This window comes from Triticum dicoccoides, chromosome 5A (assembly GCF_002162155.2).
Source record: "Triticum dicoccoides isolate Atlit2015 ecotype Zavitan chromosome 5A, WEW_v2.0, whole genome shotgun sequence".
Taxonomy (NCBI): Eukaryota; Viridiplantae; Streptophyta; class Magnoliopsida; order Poales; family Poaceae; genus Triticum; species Triticum dicoccoides.
In genome coordinates, this window is record NC_041388.1 from 537,835,024 (window position 1) to 537,852,993 (window position 17,970).

A 17,970-nucleotide genomic window follows, 5' to 3' on the forward strand; every position below is an offset into this window, starting at 1 on the left:
CTAAGTTATAAAAATCCTACCGAGTGGTAAGCCAGACTTCCACTCGGAGGCTTAGCTGCAGTCCAAGTACTCGCCTAAGTAATAAAAAATCCTACCGAGTGGTAAGCCAGACTTCCACTCGGGGGCTTAGCTGCAGTCCAAGTACTCGCCTAAGTTATAAAAATCCTACCGAGTGGTAAGCCAGACTTCCACTCGGAGGCTTAGCTGCAGTCCAAGTACTCGCCTAAGTAATCAAAAATCCTACCGAGTGGTAAGTCAGACTTCCACTCGGAGGCTTAGCTGCAGTCCAAGTACTCGCCTAAGTTATAAAAATCCTGCCGAGTGGTAAGCCAGACTTCCACTCGGAGGCTTAGCTGCAGTCCAAGTGCTCGCCTAAGTAATCAAAAATCCTACCGAGTGGTAAGTCAGGCTTCCACTCGGAGGCTTAGCTGCAGTCCAAGTACTCGCCTAAGTTATAAAAATCCTGCCGAGTGGTAAGCCAGACTTCCACTCGGGGGCTTAGCTGCAGCCCAGCGCTCACCTAAGTGGACTAAGGAATAAGTCGATTGCAGTAAGCGCCCTGCTTTAAACCTACAAAAGACATTCCGAGCCAAGAGCAATTATATTCAAACGACAAATTCAAGTTCGGATCGATACCTAAAGGAACCGAAAGTGCTCGGGTGCTAAGCCCGTTAAGGTTTATCGGTTACAACTCCACTCGGCATACCGAGGCAAATTTAAAGCATCAAGCTCAGAAGAAGTTTTTTACCCCTCCTGAGGAGGGCTGGAAGGTGCAACGAACTCATCAAGATCAATTCCATCTGCGATCCGTGTGGCGGCCGCAAGGAAAGTTTCCACAAAGGACCTGAAGTCGTGTTTCTTGGTGTTGGCCACCCGGAGGGCCGCCAGCTTCTCTTCTCGCGCATCTTTGCAGTGGACTCGGGCCAGACACAGAGCAACATCTGCACCGCACCGAGCCGAGGACTTCTTCCACTCCTGCACTCGACCGGGGATCGTGTTCAAGCGAGCCATCAGCGACTCGAGGTCATTCTGAAGTGTCTCCCCGGGCCAGAGCGTCGAGTCGATGCGAGATGTGGCGACCTTCAGCCTTGCAAGATAGTCCACGGCAGCTGCAACACGGGACTCCAGTCGGAAAACATTCATGGCAACTTGGTCGTTCACCGGAGAATTGACGGAGTCGAGGTTTGGTTCCAGCCGGCTAGTTTCTTCTTCAAAGTTTTGACAAAATTCTGCAAGGACGATCACCGAGTCAAGGTGATGGTCGAATGGAAAAACCACGATTGGAAATAATTTCCTAGCATAGAGGTTTACCTTCAAGCATAAGAAACAGCTTCTTGGCAAGACCACTCAGGAAGGCCTCCAGATCATTTTTCTTCCCAGTCAACTTACTGACTTGGTCGGTCAGGGCAGCTTTATCAGTTTTCAGTCGACTGACCTCCTTGTTGGCGATCCCAAGAGCAGCTTTCAGATTGGTATTGTCTTGTTCAAGCTTGGTGACTGAAGCTAACTTCTCGTCAGCAAGCTTGACCTTCTCAGCTAGTTCAAGGTCTTTCTTCTGTTGGGCCTCCCTTACCTTACCTGCAAGTTACAGCAAGATCAGATTTTGAAACAAACGAAGGGGAAGATCAGTCGTCAAGGTCTCACCAAACATACCTTCGGTCTCCTCCTTTGCCTTCGTCAGTTTCTCCTGAACCAGCTTCAAATTCAGCTCGAGCTGAACGTGCTTGTTTTCCAGCTCAGAGTAGCGAGCCACAAGATCACAGGAGTTCTGCGAAGAACCAATCGACTAAATGTCAAATATAATTCACTTCCGAGTGAAAAAGGAAAAATCACACGTTTCTAAGACTACAGCCGAATACAAGCATTCGACCGTAGTCTCGGGGACTACACCCAGTGGGTGCACTCAGCGTGCCCCCACTAATCCTATCGAAGATAGAGTCGACCAGTCGACCTCAAAAAAAAAGAGAGAGATGTATTATTTAAGACTGTAATCGACTGCAAGCAGTCGACCACAGTCTCAGGGACTACACCCAGTGGGTGCACTCAGCGTGCCCCCACCGGTTTGCGAAATCCATTCGACATACTCGAATGACGCAAAGACTGAAATTATAAAACCTAAAGCCGACTGCCAGCAGTCGACCTTAGCCTTGGAGACTACACCCAGTGGGTGCACTCAGCGTGCCCCCACTAATCCTATTGAAGACAGAGTCGACCAGTCGACCAGTTTGCGAAATCCATTCGACATAGTCGAATGACGGAAAGCCTGAAATTATAAAGCCTAAGGCCGACTGCCAGCAGTCGACCTTAGCCTTGGGGACTACATCCAGCGGGTGCACTCAGCGTGCTCCCGCTAACACGGAGTCTGAAACGACACACCCAGTGGATGACTACTATAAATTCTAGAAAGAAAAGTTTTTGATAGCATATCCTAACAGAACAGGCGGTGGTCGACTGACCTGAACATTGCTTTGAAGGGCGGAACTGGCGTCGTAAGCTGCCTGGCTCGCATCCCGGATGGTCCTTAACTGCTCCATCATGATCCCTGCCTGGCGTATCGCCTCCTTCGCGGCGCCAGCTTGGTCCTCTGGGACGTGGTGCGTCGTGAAGAGGGAGGGCTGCTGAGCACTCGTCAGTGGATCTGCGAAGGACACAGTGTGTCGAGTGGTATTCTCTTCCTCCGCAATCAGAGTCTCAGGCGCCGTCACATCCCGGGGCACCCTACTGGCAGACGCTTTCCTACTCTTTCTGCGCTTCAGCGGTTCCTCATCCTCATCATCATCAGGGAGAGTGATAACAACATTGGGTGGAGCTACAGAGAAGAATCAGGATTAGAGATCATGAGTCAGTCGACTAAAAACGGCGTTAAGAATATAGTACCTGGTTTTGAGGTTGCTGCGTCCTCCATCTCATGGTCATCAGCCCGGGCTGAGGTCTCAGAAGTAGCAGCACTGCAACTCCAAAGAATCAGTCGACTAACTTCAGCGTCAACCAGAGACAAAGTTCACACAAAATAAGAAGACTTAAGCAGCATGATTACCCTGATATGGTGGGGATGGACACCTTCATCTTCGGCAGGAGCTTGGTCGGCTTCGACGGAGCCGCCCGGGGCTGCTTCGGCGCCTTTTCAGTCGGCGCCGGAGAGGTGGTCCGAGGGCGCTTGGTCGACTGTGCAACGGTCGCAACCCCCTTGCCACGTTTAGTCAAAGGGTCGTGGACAAGCTTCGACCGCCTTTCTGAGCGCGGTGGTACGACCTCCTCCTCCTCTTCTTCCTCGTCTTCAGCGTCATCTTCATCACCGTCATCGTCGTCATCGTCATCATCATCCTCAGCAACGTCCGAGTCCCATTCCTCCTCCTCCTGGCTCTCGCCCCCACTCGCTTCACCCTCCTCAGTCAGAGCCTGTGCTCCATTGGGCATCGAGTACAGCTCGGTGAGGGCCTGATAGACATCAAGACAAGGATCAATCGACCAATTGACAGAATAAACAGAAATGAATATGACAAGAACACAGTGGAGAGCAGAGCAGACATACCTTGTTTGGATCACTGTTGTGGTCGAGTGGAGGAATCCTTCTGGCTCCGCGTGGGTTATCCTTGTTTCCGGTAACGGCAGCCATCCATCTTTCTAGAGTGACATCGTCGACTGCTTCTGGATGGACTCGAGTCTCGTCTTCAGTCCCACAGTACAACCACATGCAGTGGCTCCGGAACTGAAGGGGCTGGATACGACGCCTAAGGAAAACCTCCAGGAGATCCATGCCCGTCACTCCCTCCCGAACCAACTGTACCACGCGCTCCATCAACATCTTCACGTCAGCTTTCTCCTCTGGAATCAACTTCAGAGAGGAGGGCTTGTTCACTCGGTCCATGGTAAACTAAGGGAGTCCACTCGACTGCCCCGGCGTCGACTGATCCTGGCAGTAGAACCAGGTCGACTGCCAGCCTCTGACTGACCCGGGAAAAGTCATGGCTGGGAAGGTGCTCTTATTCCTCACCTGGATCCCCAGCCCCCACACATTTGGACGACTCGGGTTCTTTCGTCGCCTGGGCTCGCCTTCTTCACGGTCTGAGAGCGACACGTGAATATATGCTTGAACAAGCCCCAGTGCGGTCGACAGCCCAGAAAACCCTCACACATGGACACGAACACGGCAAGATAGGCGATAGAATTTGGGGTAAAGTGGTGGAACTGCGCTCCAAAGAAGTTCAAGAAACCACGGAAGAAAATACTCGGCGGCAAAGAAAATCCACGATCAACATGGGTGGCCAAGAGCACGCACTCACCCTCTTCTGGCTGGGGCTGCCACTCCTTCCCCGGAAGCCTCGCAGCTCCATGAGGGATCAGACCCTCATTGGCCATGTCGAGGAGATCTTTCTCCGTGATGGTCGACTGGATCCAATCTCCTTGGACCCAGCCCTTCGGCAGGCGGGATCTAGACGAAGACCCGCCGCGGCTGGTGGATCTCCCCTTCGCCTTCTCCGTCGCCGACGCCTTCTTCGCGCGTTCCAGCGCCGCCGTCTTCTCCTTGGCCATGGTTGCCGGTGAGACGCGCGAGGAGAAGTTGTGCGGAGGCGAGAGCGAGCACGCTGGACGGAGACGAAGGGAGCAGAGAAAGAGAATGCTGAGGCACTGTACAAAAAACCCTCGCCGGGCGTATTTATAAGGTCCCTTCCGAGTGGATGACAGGTGGGCCCGGTCGATCTAATCATATCCAGGAACAGTTATGCATGCGGGATACGTGGCGAAGAAAGCGGCGCGGGGATCGAGGCGTCTATGTCCCGTCCCATCTGAACGCCGCGGTCCGCTCCGCTTCGCGCGCTTCCCCAAATTTCGCATCCCGCGGAATCCGCGAACGGCAGATCGGTCTGTCAGACGCGGGATTTCCTGCGATCCGTCGCTCGGAAATCGTCAAAGCCCGAAAGATCACTCGACGAAAGAAGAGAATGGATCGAGTCGACTGAAGACAAGTTGCTCACTACCAACGAAGGGATTCTTTGGTCCAGAACAACGCACGACCAGTGTGCAAAAGTTAATCGGAAACAACATCAACTCCTTCCTCACTCGAAGCCTCAATCCATTCGGGGGCTAATGATGGGGTCATGTACCTAGGGTAGGGTCACTGACCTGATCTAAGTACCCTGCCCAAAGACACCCTTAGAAGAGGTCACCTTCCAGTCGACCAACGAGGGACTCACTCGACTGACTTGAAGGACTCGACCACGAAGACTCACTCGACCACCAGAAGGTCAAGAGGCACTCTGCACTGCAACGGCCTGTAATTAAGTAGACTTTATGATAGTAAAGACACTTTATGTGGGGCGTTACCAGTAACGCCCCAGACTTAACTCACCTTAAACCCTCTCCTACGTGGGCTGGCTGGGGTCCTGGCGCACTCTATATAAGCCACCCCCCTCCACAGGTAGAGGGGTTCGGCACCCTGTAACTTGTATACATATAATCCACTCGACCGCTTCTGGGCTCCGAGACGTAGGGCTTTTACTTCTTCCGAGAAGGGCCTGAACTCGTACATCCCCTGTGTTTACAACCTCTCCATAGCTAGGACCTTGCCTCTCTATACCTACCCCCACTCTACTGTCAGGCTTAGAACCACGACATCAGCCGCATATACTCCCTTATTGTTGTAGCGTACGTATCAGGGTCCAGTTTCCTTTCGGGCAGCTTGATCCCATTTTCCACGAAAACATGCTCAGTTGTGCTCGTCATATTTTACTACCACCTCTATATCAAAATATAAGACATTTTGAAGTTTAATTTTCAATTTTGCTAAGTCTCAGTCGACATCGACTGAGACTTCGTTATGTCTCGATCGATACTATATTCCTTTGATCTTGCACTGAGATCTGTACACAATTTTTCTTTTTAGTGTTTCATTTCTTCTTCTTATAAACTATATACCACTTGATTAAGACTTGGTTCAATCTTAGTCGACTGAGACAACACTTTACCCTTGAATTTTTTTAACTTTCGGTCACAAACATGCAGTTCAAGTACTGCATTTTGAATCATTGGTCCAACACGACGTACTGGCAAACTTAGTTGACAAGATATTTCCAGTGCGTTGTCGTTCCGCACGCGACTCCAGTGGTGCATAGAGTGAGGATGCTTCACGGTACAGTTGCGTAATGAGAAGTTGCGCGTATATACGGTGCATGGTTTGACTGTATACGTGCACTGCACTGCACCAAGTGGATGCCAAACGCAGGAAATGTGGTGGAACCTCTTCTTGTCTGACCTAAGTCGGAACGATCATCGCACTAACCCCTTGCCATATATGTCCACGAAAGTCCGATGTACCAAATGGAAACACATGTGCTAAATTACCTGTTGACAGCTAAATGTAGTCATCTGGCTGCTTCGACCCTGCCATGCAAAGACAGTGAGACATACACTTCTACTTCCCCCGTAAAGAAATATAAGCTCGTCAAGAGGGCATATTTTGAGAGGTTTACAAACTAGATATGTCTTTCTAAGAAGAGATGTCATTTCATCAATATGTGTGTTTTTCCTAAAAAAAGGACACCTTATTTTGAGCAATTTATAATGAAAAATAGTGATACAAAATGAAAGTATCATACCCATAACCCAACAACCTCCAGCTCATAAGTATTAACTAATAACATAGAGTACATTTCACTAAGTAAGATGACATATTTTTTATAATAACATTTCCCTCACCTCCAGCTCATAACCAAGACAACAAGTCACTATCTTTATATCCTTGATAGCACAAATATAATTATTCACATTTGTCTTACTATCACCAAAATATTTCACTTATATAGATTTCAGTTGATACTACAAAGCTAACAAAGAAGGACTTTGTTAGACCAAAAATTAGCAATGGTGCACGGTCACCTTGGTGCCTATTTCCAAAAAAAATATTTTTCTACAACGCAAAAAAACTGAATTTTCAAATCATTTTACTTTCACACATGACGTACATAAAAAAAATACAAATATGTATTTTCAAATGGGCTTCTTTTTTTGTTATTATGCCGGATTTTTTGTATAGCTTACAAATTACATTTTTTCAAAAAAAAATCATGCAGTCTTAGTGAATAAATACAAGTTTCCACACAAAAATTGAATTTTTTGAAACTTTTAAATACATTTTTTGATTATTATTTTCAAAAAAAGGGCACCAATGCGCCTTTTTTTAGAATCAAGAGCTCTATTAATTTAACCAGCGGGATTACAATCCTTCATCACACAGGCTGTGAGGAAGGTCGGAACATAGTTGATCCAAATACACCGACGTCTAGGGGAGTTACATTGTTTAGCACAAAGATGAGCTAGTTCGTTCGCTTCCCTCGAAATGAAGGACAATCGAAACTCCTCAAAATTCCCGCAAAGCTCTTGGATTTCCTTAATCATGGTAGCTATCTCCGAGCGGTCATTCTCTGGAGAATCCCAGAGTTTAACCACAATTTGGGCATCAGTTTCCATGTGCACTTTCCTATACCCCAAATCAAACACAAGCTAGGCGCCATCTCGTATTGCATACGCCTTCATGGACATAGCAGAAAGTCCATTCTCATACCCAATTGCTTGAGCACGAATTAGCTTTCCTTGGTGGTCGCGCACACCTAGTCCTGTGCCTCCCTGATGGGAGTCCTCTTGAAACGAGTCATCTACATTTATCTTTAGGGTGGCTTGGTCCGGTGGCTTCCATCTCTGTACCTCCTGGGGCATCTTTGATTCATAGGATTGTAAAAACACGGGAATAGGAAAAACATAGGATTGGAATTTGAGTTTGTTTGATTGTGTCACGGAAAAAACGGAGGATTTCTTTCAAGAGGTTGGAGTGGATGTTAGAATTCCTGTGAAATGTAGTGCAAATAAATCCTTTGGAAAAAATCCTACATGATTCAATCCTACGAATCAAACGACCAACATAAAAAAAAATCCTAAGGATTCTAATCCATCAAAGATCCTATGAAAATCCTTTGAATCAAAGAGACCCTTATTGGCAATTGTTGTCATCTTTTTCCCGTCGCCGCTAGATCAGCAGCAACGTATGTTGCCCATTTAACTGGTTGCATCAAGGATCTTGTGGTCTCATCATGTGTGCGTGCATTTCTTTCTGTCCAGGCGGCTCAGGCACCACATAGAATTACACATGCATCTGACTGCTTAACCTTGTCATGATCCACCATACCCACAGCCCATGTTTCAGGACTTAACACTGGTAGCTTAACTGACGTAGCTTGCTTGACCTCCTGCCAGAATAATTTTGCCCAAGTACAATCAAACAAGGCATGGCGGATGCTTTCCTCTCGGCCACAAGCTTCACAGAATGCTATTCGCTCAATATGTCTCCCGTAAGGAACAGCTTGAGTTGGGACATACCCTTTGATCACCCTTCACCAAAAATTTCTTACCTTCGGCGGTACTGGGAGTCGCCACAATTTCCTCCAGAACCCCCTCTCCTGCCCCTCTGAGCTTGACGCTGAAACTGTATCACGCCGTAACGCGACCATCAGCTTGTATGCTGAACGCACTGAGAAATTCCCAAATCGATCCGGGGACCATGCCCAGAAGGTGCCCGAACACCACAACTTCTCACTCTTTGTTAGACCTAATATATTTGTATTTTTTTTCGGGATCTAATATATTTGCATTACCTACCTGTACCAAACAAATTGTGGAAACCACCAACCGTTGGGGTTTGTTTTGTACTCCCTCCGTTCGAAAATACTTGTCATCAAAATGGATAGAAAATGATGTATCTAAAACTAAAATACATCTAGATACATCACCTTTTATTCATTTTAATGACAAGTATTTTCGGACGGAGGGAGCACATAACACCTACTATGTGTGTTATCGCACAAAACCCCATATATTAGTGTAATATGTTTAGCTAGCTCTAACTCATTTTTTGGCTTAGATGACGTGAACCTTTATGTGCAGGTCCCACTTGTAAGTGTACATGTAAAGAATAAACACCATCCACATCAGCCGGTCAACTAAAAGTGCCAATCAGCTGATTTCTTCCAAACCAGTACTGAGTACATGTATGATTTACTAGTTTTTCTTTTAAAAACTATAATTTGAGCCAAATTTTTTGAATAAGCAACTAAAACTATCAATATCTCCCAATTCCGAAACAAGCGGTCCAAATGAGTTAAATTTTCCCCGCATTAGTATTGGATAGATGTATGATTATTGAAAAGTGTTTTGTTCTTTTTGGAAAATGTTGAATTTTATCCAAGAAATTTAAATGATGATCCAACTAAAAATGGCAATATCTCCCAAACGTGATGAGCTGATTCTTCTTTTAATTTTAAGTTAAGGGAGCCAAAAATGATGAAATAGGGTTAGCTGCAACACATTGTTCTAGGTATAAAACCGACCTTGATAGTTGCTGCTTCCTACAATTTGCTCGGCTGTACCACATCGTCGTGTTTCGACCGACGCCCCGGTTGGGTGCATATACAAACACTGATGAAACACGAGACTCCGGGAAATAATACGAACCCTGTACACGGACGTAGTTGTCGATGTTGGGGAACCTCGGCTTCCAAGCTCCATAGGCTGGCTGGATGGATGCATGAGGGCCGAAACGAGGTCACATGGACGTACATTCGGCGTGTGTAGCAGTGTAGCACGCCGCGACGCTTCCAAAGCCACGGCGACGTCCATGCATGAGCAGTGGAGTACGTACACCGCCCAGCTCTCCGTCAAGCGACACGTCACGACGACGCCTTACGCGTGGTGTGTTCGCACGTACCAGTAGCTCCCATGCGTGAAAATGAACAAATCTTACCTTTATCTCAAACTTCAACACAAAATGACCCCAATCTAAAAATATTTTATAAAATGGCTCTCTTCCGCATGACGTCCGGGTTAGGGTACCATGCTAGAGTGTATGACGCCCCGGGCTATGACGCCATGGTAGCGACATGTAACATGCCACTCTAGCCTCGGACATCATGCAAAAGAGGCCATTTCGTAAAAGAAATCAGATTGGGACCATTTTGTGTTGAAGTTTCAGTTAAGAGCTAGTTTTGTTCATTTTCAGCCTCCATGCGCTCTTTGTCGCGGCCGGCCCTGCGGCGGCGACCACGTGTTCCGCGCGTCGGCAGCTAGCTCGTGACCGGGTCGCGGCCGGCCGCGCATGTGCTGTCCCGGGGGATCCAAGTCCAACAGTAACTCGTACTGTACTAACGTCCATGGGTCCATACAGAGTGTCCCTCGTCCAACAGTGGCACCGTACGTCTCCGGTTGTGGATCGGATTTCACGATCGGGCGCGGGTACGTGCGACGCGTGCAGCTTAGCTGGAAAAAATCGCGAGAGTTGGATCTGGCTCGTGTACCATGAGACGCACTCGATGCTGGTGGGTGGGCCTCGATCGTAACATGACAATGACTGTGTCGGCCAACGTACTGTACGATCTGATATATTGGATAGGGACCAGATAGATATTGTCATTTGAGCACGGGCACCTTGAGCCTGTTTTTTATTTCTTTATTAAGTTCAAAAGAATGGATTTTTACGGCATGAATTTTTTTGATTTCTTTTATGCACGTATAGCAATTTACTCCCTTCGTTCCGAATTTATTTGTCGCCGAAATGAATATATCTAGACGTATTTTTATTTGTAAAAACTTTAATTTCTATCTATTTCTGTGGCAAATAATTCAGGACGAATGGAGTAGTATATCGGGCCAATTTTTCATCAATATACATGCTTGTATGTGAGAGATGCAAAAAGCAAGGGCCGGAATTTTCTCCTTTTTGTGCAGCGTATAATACAAACGAACTGCTGAACGAAACTCACATGTAAGACCACATGCATGCATCTCATGTAAAAAAAACTTTCAAGCATCGTTTTTGACGGGTTAAAAAAATCGTGCTCCAATGCACCGGTGCTCCAATGGCTAGCGACAGAATGTGAGCGATTCGCACAGGTGCACCATTCTGACTTGGGCTAGGCCATTAGCAGCGTTCGGTGTTGTACGTGTTGTTCTCTGATTTTCCTCTTTTTTGTTTCATTAGTTTTATAAAAAAAGCAAAAAATACAGCAATGGTTTACCATAGGGAAAACTTCAGAAAAATGTCATGCAGATATGAGGGATCAAACCCCAGACCTCCCATGACTGAATGGTGGTCGCTAGCACTGACAGAGCTATGTGAGAGCAAAACTGTGCCATGGCCTGCCCTATCCAAAACATATGTACAAGTAGTGAAGTAGTAATAGACTAGTTAGTGAGCAAAAACAATTCCTACGTAGCAGTGAATTTTTAGATTGGCCCGTCCTAATTTTTTGTTGTAGCTCCGCCACTGGACGCTAGCCATTGTACTTTTTTTAGTCAAAACATATTTTGCTTTATTAAGAAATCAAGTTCCTGGGAATACAATGCAAGTCTGGCGGGTTGATAAGCTGGCGCCTAACAATCAGATCTCCCACGACTGAATTTGACTCTCTCCCCTGGAAAATGGTGGTCGCTAGCTATTGCACTTGACAAACTTCAGTGTCCATATAAGCAGTGCGGGGTATAAGAACTAAAAGCCACTTCAGATTTAAGCATTTTTTTCAAAAATTTGAACATGATTCATTTTTGAAAAAAAAAGTGAATATGATTTTTTTAAACGTGGACATTTAAAAATATATAAAAACTTGAACATTTCGTGGAAGCTTAAACATTTTGTGGGAATCTTGACATTTTTTAATCTGTGAATTTTTTTCGAGAAACAGGAACAATTTTTTTGCAATTTTGAACAAAATAAAAAATGCGAACATTTTTGTATCTGTCAACAATTTTTGAAAAACAAGAACCTTTTTCTAAATTTTAACAAAATTTGAAAACATAAAAAGTTTAGAAAATATGAAAACTTTTTTAAAATACGAAACATTGTTTGAAACTCTGAACAAAATCTTAAAAAGCAAACATTCTTGGGATCTATAAACAAATTTTGAGAGCCGGAACATTTTTTTAAACTCCGGCCAACAATTGACATTGCAAACATTCTTTCAAATGAACAAACATTTTGTGAAAAACACAAACATTTTTGAAAATTGTGAACATTTTAAAAAAAATAAGAACAACTTTGAAACATGAAATATTTTTGAAAATGGAAACAAATTTGCAAAACATGAAGAAAATTTTAATTTTTTTGCTATTTTAGTATTTATTAAGACTTGTGGAAAAGCTTTGAAATTCCAAGTTTTTCAATATTGTGAACTATTTTTTAAAAAGTGAACAAAATTTAAAAAAACATGAACATAAATTTGAAATTCCAAACAAATTGTGAATATTTTATAAAAACACAAAAAAGAGAAGAAAAAAAGACAGAACAAACAAAAGGAAAAGGAAAGATTAAAAGAAAACACAGGAAACCAGTGAAAGAAACCACGCTCGGGTCGTCGTATTTTCGAATGAGCGGCAATTTGACGCTTAATGCGGCAGTAGGTAATTCCAGATTGGATCCTAGTAAACTCGGTCCGTTTAATTGCATGAAGATTTTCTTCCTCCCTGCATTTGTATCTGCGGTCCGTTAGATTGCACTGCAGAGCAATTTGTTGATCTGCGGCCTATTTGATTGCACTGCAGAGCAACGCGTTGATGTAGTAAGGGCAACTCCAGTGGGCATAAAATGTGTCCGCTTTTAATTTGTTTGGGTGGCTTGGTAGATAGGTGTCTAACCCTTGTCGACACTTTTCTGGGACGACCCATTTGGTTTGTCCTATTCATTTTTAATTAATTTATCATTTTGGGCATTTTATACAATCTTGATTGGAATAAACGAAATACCGCGCATGATTAAACAAATAATTCACTTAGTTTACAACAAAAAAAATAAAAATCACATAGTTTACAACAAGGTGAATTGAAAATTGTAGTAAATAAATTGGATGAAAATGACAAGATAGAACTATTGGTTTCCTACATGAGTCCAGATATGCTCAACTAAATCATTTTGAAGTTGAATGTGAGTTTCCGTGGTAATCCCATCATTGGTCATAGATATTGTCATCAAGCTCATCATTTACGACCATGTTGTGCATGTTCACACAAGCAATTACCACCTCCCACACAGTGTCAATGATCCATCTTCTAGCAGGGTACCAAACAATAACCCAATGAGATTGAAGTACAATAAAAGCACGCCCCACATCCTTTCTTAGCACTCTCTTGTTGTACACCATGGAGGATCAAAGATTGTCTTCACAAATATAGACCATGGAGGAAAGATACCATCAGCTACGTAGTATCCCTTGTTGTACGGGTGACCATTGATCTCATAGTTGACCTCCGAGGAATTGCCTTCCAAAAGCCTCGAGAACACCTGAGAGCGTTGAAGCACGTTGATGTCATTGTGAGAAACTGACATGACAAAAAAGTAGTGCCAAATCCAGAGATCTTGTGATACCACAACTTCAAGTATGACTGTGCAACCATCAACATGACCCTTATATTGTATTTTCAGGCAAATGAACAATTCTTTAACTCTCAGTGCATACTATCTATGCTTCCAGGCATCCCTCGATAGCCTCTCGAAGCATTGATCGATAACAACTGGGTTGTATCCTCAACATTTGGTTCTCTCAAGTACTCCGACGGGCGGCGGCGGGCTGGTGAACTAAGATTTGGGGCTGTACAGTGATAAGCCGAACTGGATTTTTTCTTCTTGTTTTCTTTCAATGACAGGTGGACCCCACATGCTCACACATGATGTTATCGTTACCAATTGTCGTCGCTACATGTAAAACATTAAGCAGTGCCACGTCAGTCTGACTAGCGGCCGTCATCTATCATAAGCGCACTCAGTTGAGGCAAATGCACCGATCAGTGTTATTTGTAAAAAAATTACGATAGACACGGCGTTTTCTGCAACAAAAATGTAACATAGTGTTTTCTGCAAACCTAATCTTCAAAGCGGTGGTTTTTTGCAATTTACTCGACAAACAACATAACTTTGCCCGTGAATATTGACACTCTTTGCTTCATGCCCGTTAAGTATGAGTTTTGGTTTGTAACTTCAGATGAAAAACATGCAGATTTTGTAGGATAAAGTAAGAATCGACAAGGAGGGATCACAACCATGGCCATGTCTTCATTTTCATGAAATTATTACTACTACTCCCACCGTCTCAAATTACTTTTCACATAAATGAATGAAACTGGATGTATGTAAAACTAAAATACATCTATATACACCCATTTCTACGACAAGTAATTCCCGACGGAGAGAATACTAGTCTAGTGTAGACTAACCACAAGAGGATCCATAGCGAATTTTCGAGCCACATGGCTAGTACTCATATTTCTGTATCCCCCTTGGCAGGAGGCACAGTAAGCACCTCATTGACCACCTTCTCCAAATTTACCCAAGAGGATCCACTTGGTTGTGCAGCCACGATAGCCTTCTCCTTCCATTCATTGAGCATTCTCTTTATCTCTTTTCCTTTCTCCCCTTCTCCCATCACCTCCCTAATGGCTGCCTCCACCTCGTCTCTCTTGACATCGCCGCCGATCTCCAAGCCGACGCGCCACTCAGAGCAAGCGTACCTCGCGTTGGTGTACTGGTCGGCGCCGAAGGGCCAGCATAGCATCGGCACCCCGGCGCAGACGCTCTCCAGAACCGAGTTCCACCCGCAGTGCGTCAGGAACGCGCCCGTCGCCTCGTGCTGTAGCACCGCTTCTTGCGGGCACCATCTCGTCACGTACCTCCTCGCCTTCGTCTCCTCCAAGAACTCCGGCGGCAACACAGCAGCGGGGTCGCCGCCATTATTCACTTGATCGTCTCTCATCACCCACAGGAAGTCCTGCTTACTGTTAGCCAAACCCCACGCGAGCTCCACAAGCTGCTCGCTCGTCAGCGTTGCTATGCTCCCGAAGCTCACGTACACCACCGAGTTCGGCCGCCGGCCATTCAGCCACTCTAGGCAGGCGTGGTTCTCCCTGGACAGGTTTGATTCCAGCGTGTCACCCACGCCGCCAGTGCCGGAGGCTTGACCGAGGAGGAGCGGCAATGGCCCGACGGCGTAGATTTTTGGCAGGAAGGTGGACATGGTTGCGATGGCCTCGCGGTCGATCTCGTCGAAGGTGTGGAAGATGACGGCGGACGGGGTAGTCCTGTGGCACGCCATTGAGCGCAGGGCGACTTTGAGCATGGCGTCGTCGGGGTCCGCGGTGAGGACGAAGTCCGGGAAGTCTTTCAGGCAAATGCCTTTGGGCATTCCCGGCACCCAGTCCAGGACCGTGCTGTCCATGCATCCATTCCTTAGCTGCCCGGCCTCTGTTTCTCAAAGCAAGCAAAAAACACTTTCTAAGAGTAGGAGTAAGCAAATGAGTACGTACAAATCTTGGCATGGCATGGCTTGAATTACCTCTGAGGGGAACAATGCCCATGTCGACGAGCCTCTGGCATAGCTGGTACATCATGAAGGAGCACGCGCTCGTGATCCAGAAGGTGACACATTGAAGACCCATGTCCTTGGCCGCGTAGAGGATGTGCTCGATGTCGGAGACGACGCAGGACACGGGCGACGGGAGGCCGGAGACGAGGCTCCTGAAGTGCGGGGCCAGGGCCTCCGTGGTGGACAGCAGGGCAGACATGTCCTGCGCCGCGTCGGCATCGGATTCGGGTAGGCCGTCCGGGACGGCGGCGAAGCGGAACCCGGGGACCCCCGCAAGCGCGCCGGGGCCGCGCGAGCGGAGGAGGCGTCGGCGGTTGTGCTCGGTGTGGACGAACGTTACCTGGAAGCCGTGGCAACGGTGGAGGAGCTTGGCTAGCTGGAGCGCCGGCTTGACATGGCCCTGCGCCGGGAATGGGAAGAACACGGCGTGACGCTTCTCCACCCCAGCAGCTGCCTGCAATGTCGACATGGCCGGGAGCTCCAAGCGCGCGCGCCTGCTCACCGAAAAGAGGTGGAGAGGAGAGGAGGATCGTTCAGCTAGCACCGGCACTGATTGATCCACACTGACACTGTATATTACTCGTATTAATGACGAATTGATGGTGTACAGCGACGCCGTGCATCCTGGACCAAACGATCACCGTACCCATCCACTCTCTCACTTGCTTTGGCCTCCCACGTTTCACCATCAACCCTTTTTGAAAAGAAAGCGCTGGTACACGGCGCGCCGGACGTACTATTACGCCGGGCGTACATAAGGCGTTGGATGAGAAAGTGATCCTGCGGCCCAGCGCGCTTCCCTTGTCTTATCCACATCAATCCCTTCCTTCCTCCTCCGCGGCGGGGGCGACACTACGATCCTCTCTGAACCAGTCGTCCCCGCACCACCGGCGGCGGCGACGCGCCCCTCTCCAGCTGATTCCAAGCAGGAGGAGGGGGCATTGCCTGCGTGCTCTCGGAACGGGCGGCTCCCTACACGAGCTACGCGCTGCAACCATCGCGGGCATGTGCTGCAATCGCTGCGACCGCGGTGACCGAGCATGCGTGCCCATGATCCAAGACAATGATGCTGGAACCAACAGCATGAAATGCTACTACCGCTGGCGGGGGATGCTGGAACGAGGGTCGCCGGATACTGGAACGACCGACGATGCGATGCTGGAACCACCGTGTACGGTGTTGCAACCATTGACAAAAAAAACATCAAGCCTAGATCCAAAAAGGTTCAACCGTCAACAGAAAAAGCTTCAACTGCACTTTTCAAATCGGAAAAGTTGCAACCGTTATGAAAAGATCTCCAACCTTAAATGAAAAAAGCTTCAATCGAAAGATGTACAAAGTTTCAATCAGCCATCGCTCGACGAAAAAAGTTGCAAACGTTCACATAATAAGCTTCGATCGTAGTTGAAAAACGCTTAAACCCGCGGGTACTCCAAGCGGTTTTTATGCTACATGCTACAAGCGGCCTAGAATTTGCTACCACCGATGTTGCATCCAGCTACAACCACCGTCGAGATTTTCTACATCGCACAATGATGCGTTTTTTTGCTGGGAGCGAAGCTCGAATTTGCTAGAACGGGGCGAGCGAGGTGTACGACTAACGGGCACGAGCAACGGTGAGCATGCCGGCGAGCTGCGGCCGTCACCAACGGAGCTACAACCGTCACCATCGAGAGCTGCAACCGTAGGTGCATCTGTTACATGGGTCGAGGCGATGACAAGGACGGCCGGCGAGGGTGGGGACCGATGACGCAGACGGATACCGCAGAGCGTGTGCGGTCGATGAGATGCATAGGGGGATCCTTTTCGTACGCGCGTGTGCGGAAGAAGACGACCTAGGTGGATAAGGATCCAATTGAAGAAAACATGTCCTAGAGGCAATAATAAAGTTGTTATTTATATTTCCTCATATCATGATAAATGTTTATTATTCATGCTAGAATTGTACTAACCGGAACTTAGTACATGTGTGAATACATAGACAAAATAAGTGTTACTAGTATGCCTCTACTTGACTAGCTCGTTAATCAAAGATGGTTAAGTTTCCTAGCCATGGATAAAAGTTGTCATTTGATGAACGTGATCACATAATTAATTAGAGAATGATGTGATTGACCTGACCCATCTGTTAGCTTAGCACTTTGATCGTTTAGTTTACTGCTATTGCTTTCCCCATAACTTATACATGTTCTTATGACTATGAGATTATGCAACTCCCGAATACCGAAGGAACACTTAGTGTGCTATCAAATGTCACAACGTAACTGGGTGACTATAAAGATGCTCTACAGGTGTCTCCGATGGTGTTTGTTGAGTTGGCATAGATCGAGATTAGGATTTGTCACTCCGTGTATCGGAGAGGTATCTCTGGGCCCTGTCGTTAATCCACACCACTATAAGGCTTGCAAACAATATGACTAATGAGTTAGTTACAGGATGTTGCATTACGGAACGAGTAAAGAGACTTGACAGTAATGAGATTGAACTAGGTATTGAGATACCACGATCGAATCTCAGAAAAGTAACATACCGATGACAAAGGGAACAACGTATGTTGTTATGCGGTTTGACCGATAAAGAT

The 17,970-nt window shown here is 46.6% G+C and overlaps 1 protein-coding gene across 1 annotated transcript; it reads right to left on the reverse strand.

Moving 5' to 3' along the window:
* Positions 1 to 14,061: 14,061 nt before the first annotated feature.
* LOC119302597 (7-deoxyloganetin glucosyltransferase-like) lies at positions 14,062 to 15,952 on the reverse strand. Its single transcript, XM_037579632.1, has 2 exons — positions 15,360 to 15,952; positions 14,062 to 15,268 (listed from the first exon to the last, which is right to left on the reverse strand). Exons 1-2 carry the CDS (start codon positions 15,856 to 15,858, stop codon positions 14,289 to 14,291), a joined length of 1,479 nt encoding a protein of 492 aa, XP_037435529.1. The 5' UTR covers positions 15,859 to 15,952; the 3' UTR covers positions 14,062 to 14,288.
* Positions 15,953 to 17,970: the final 2,018 nt, after the last annotated feature.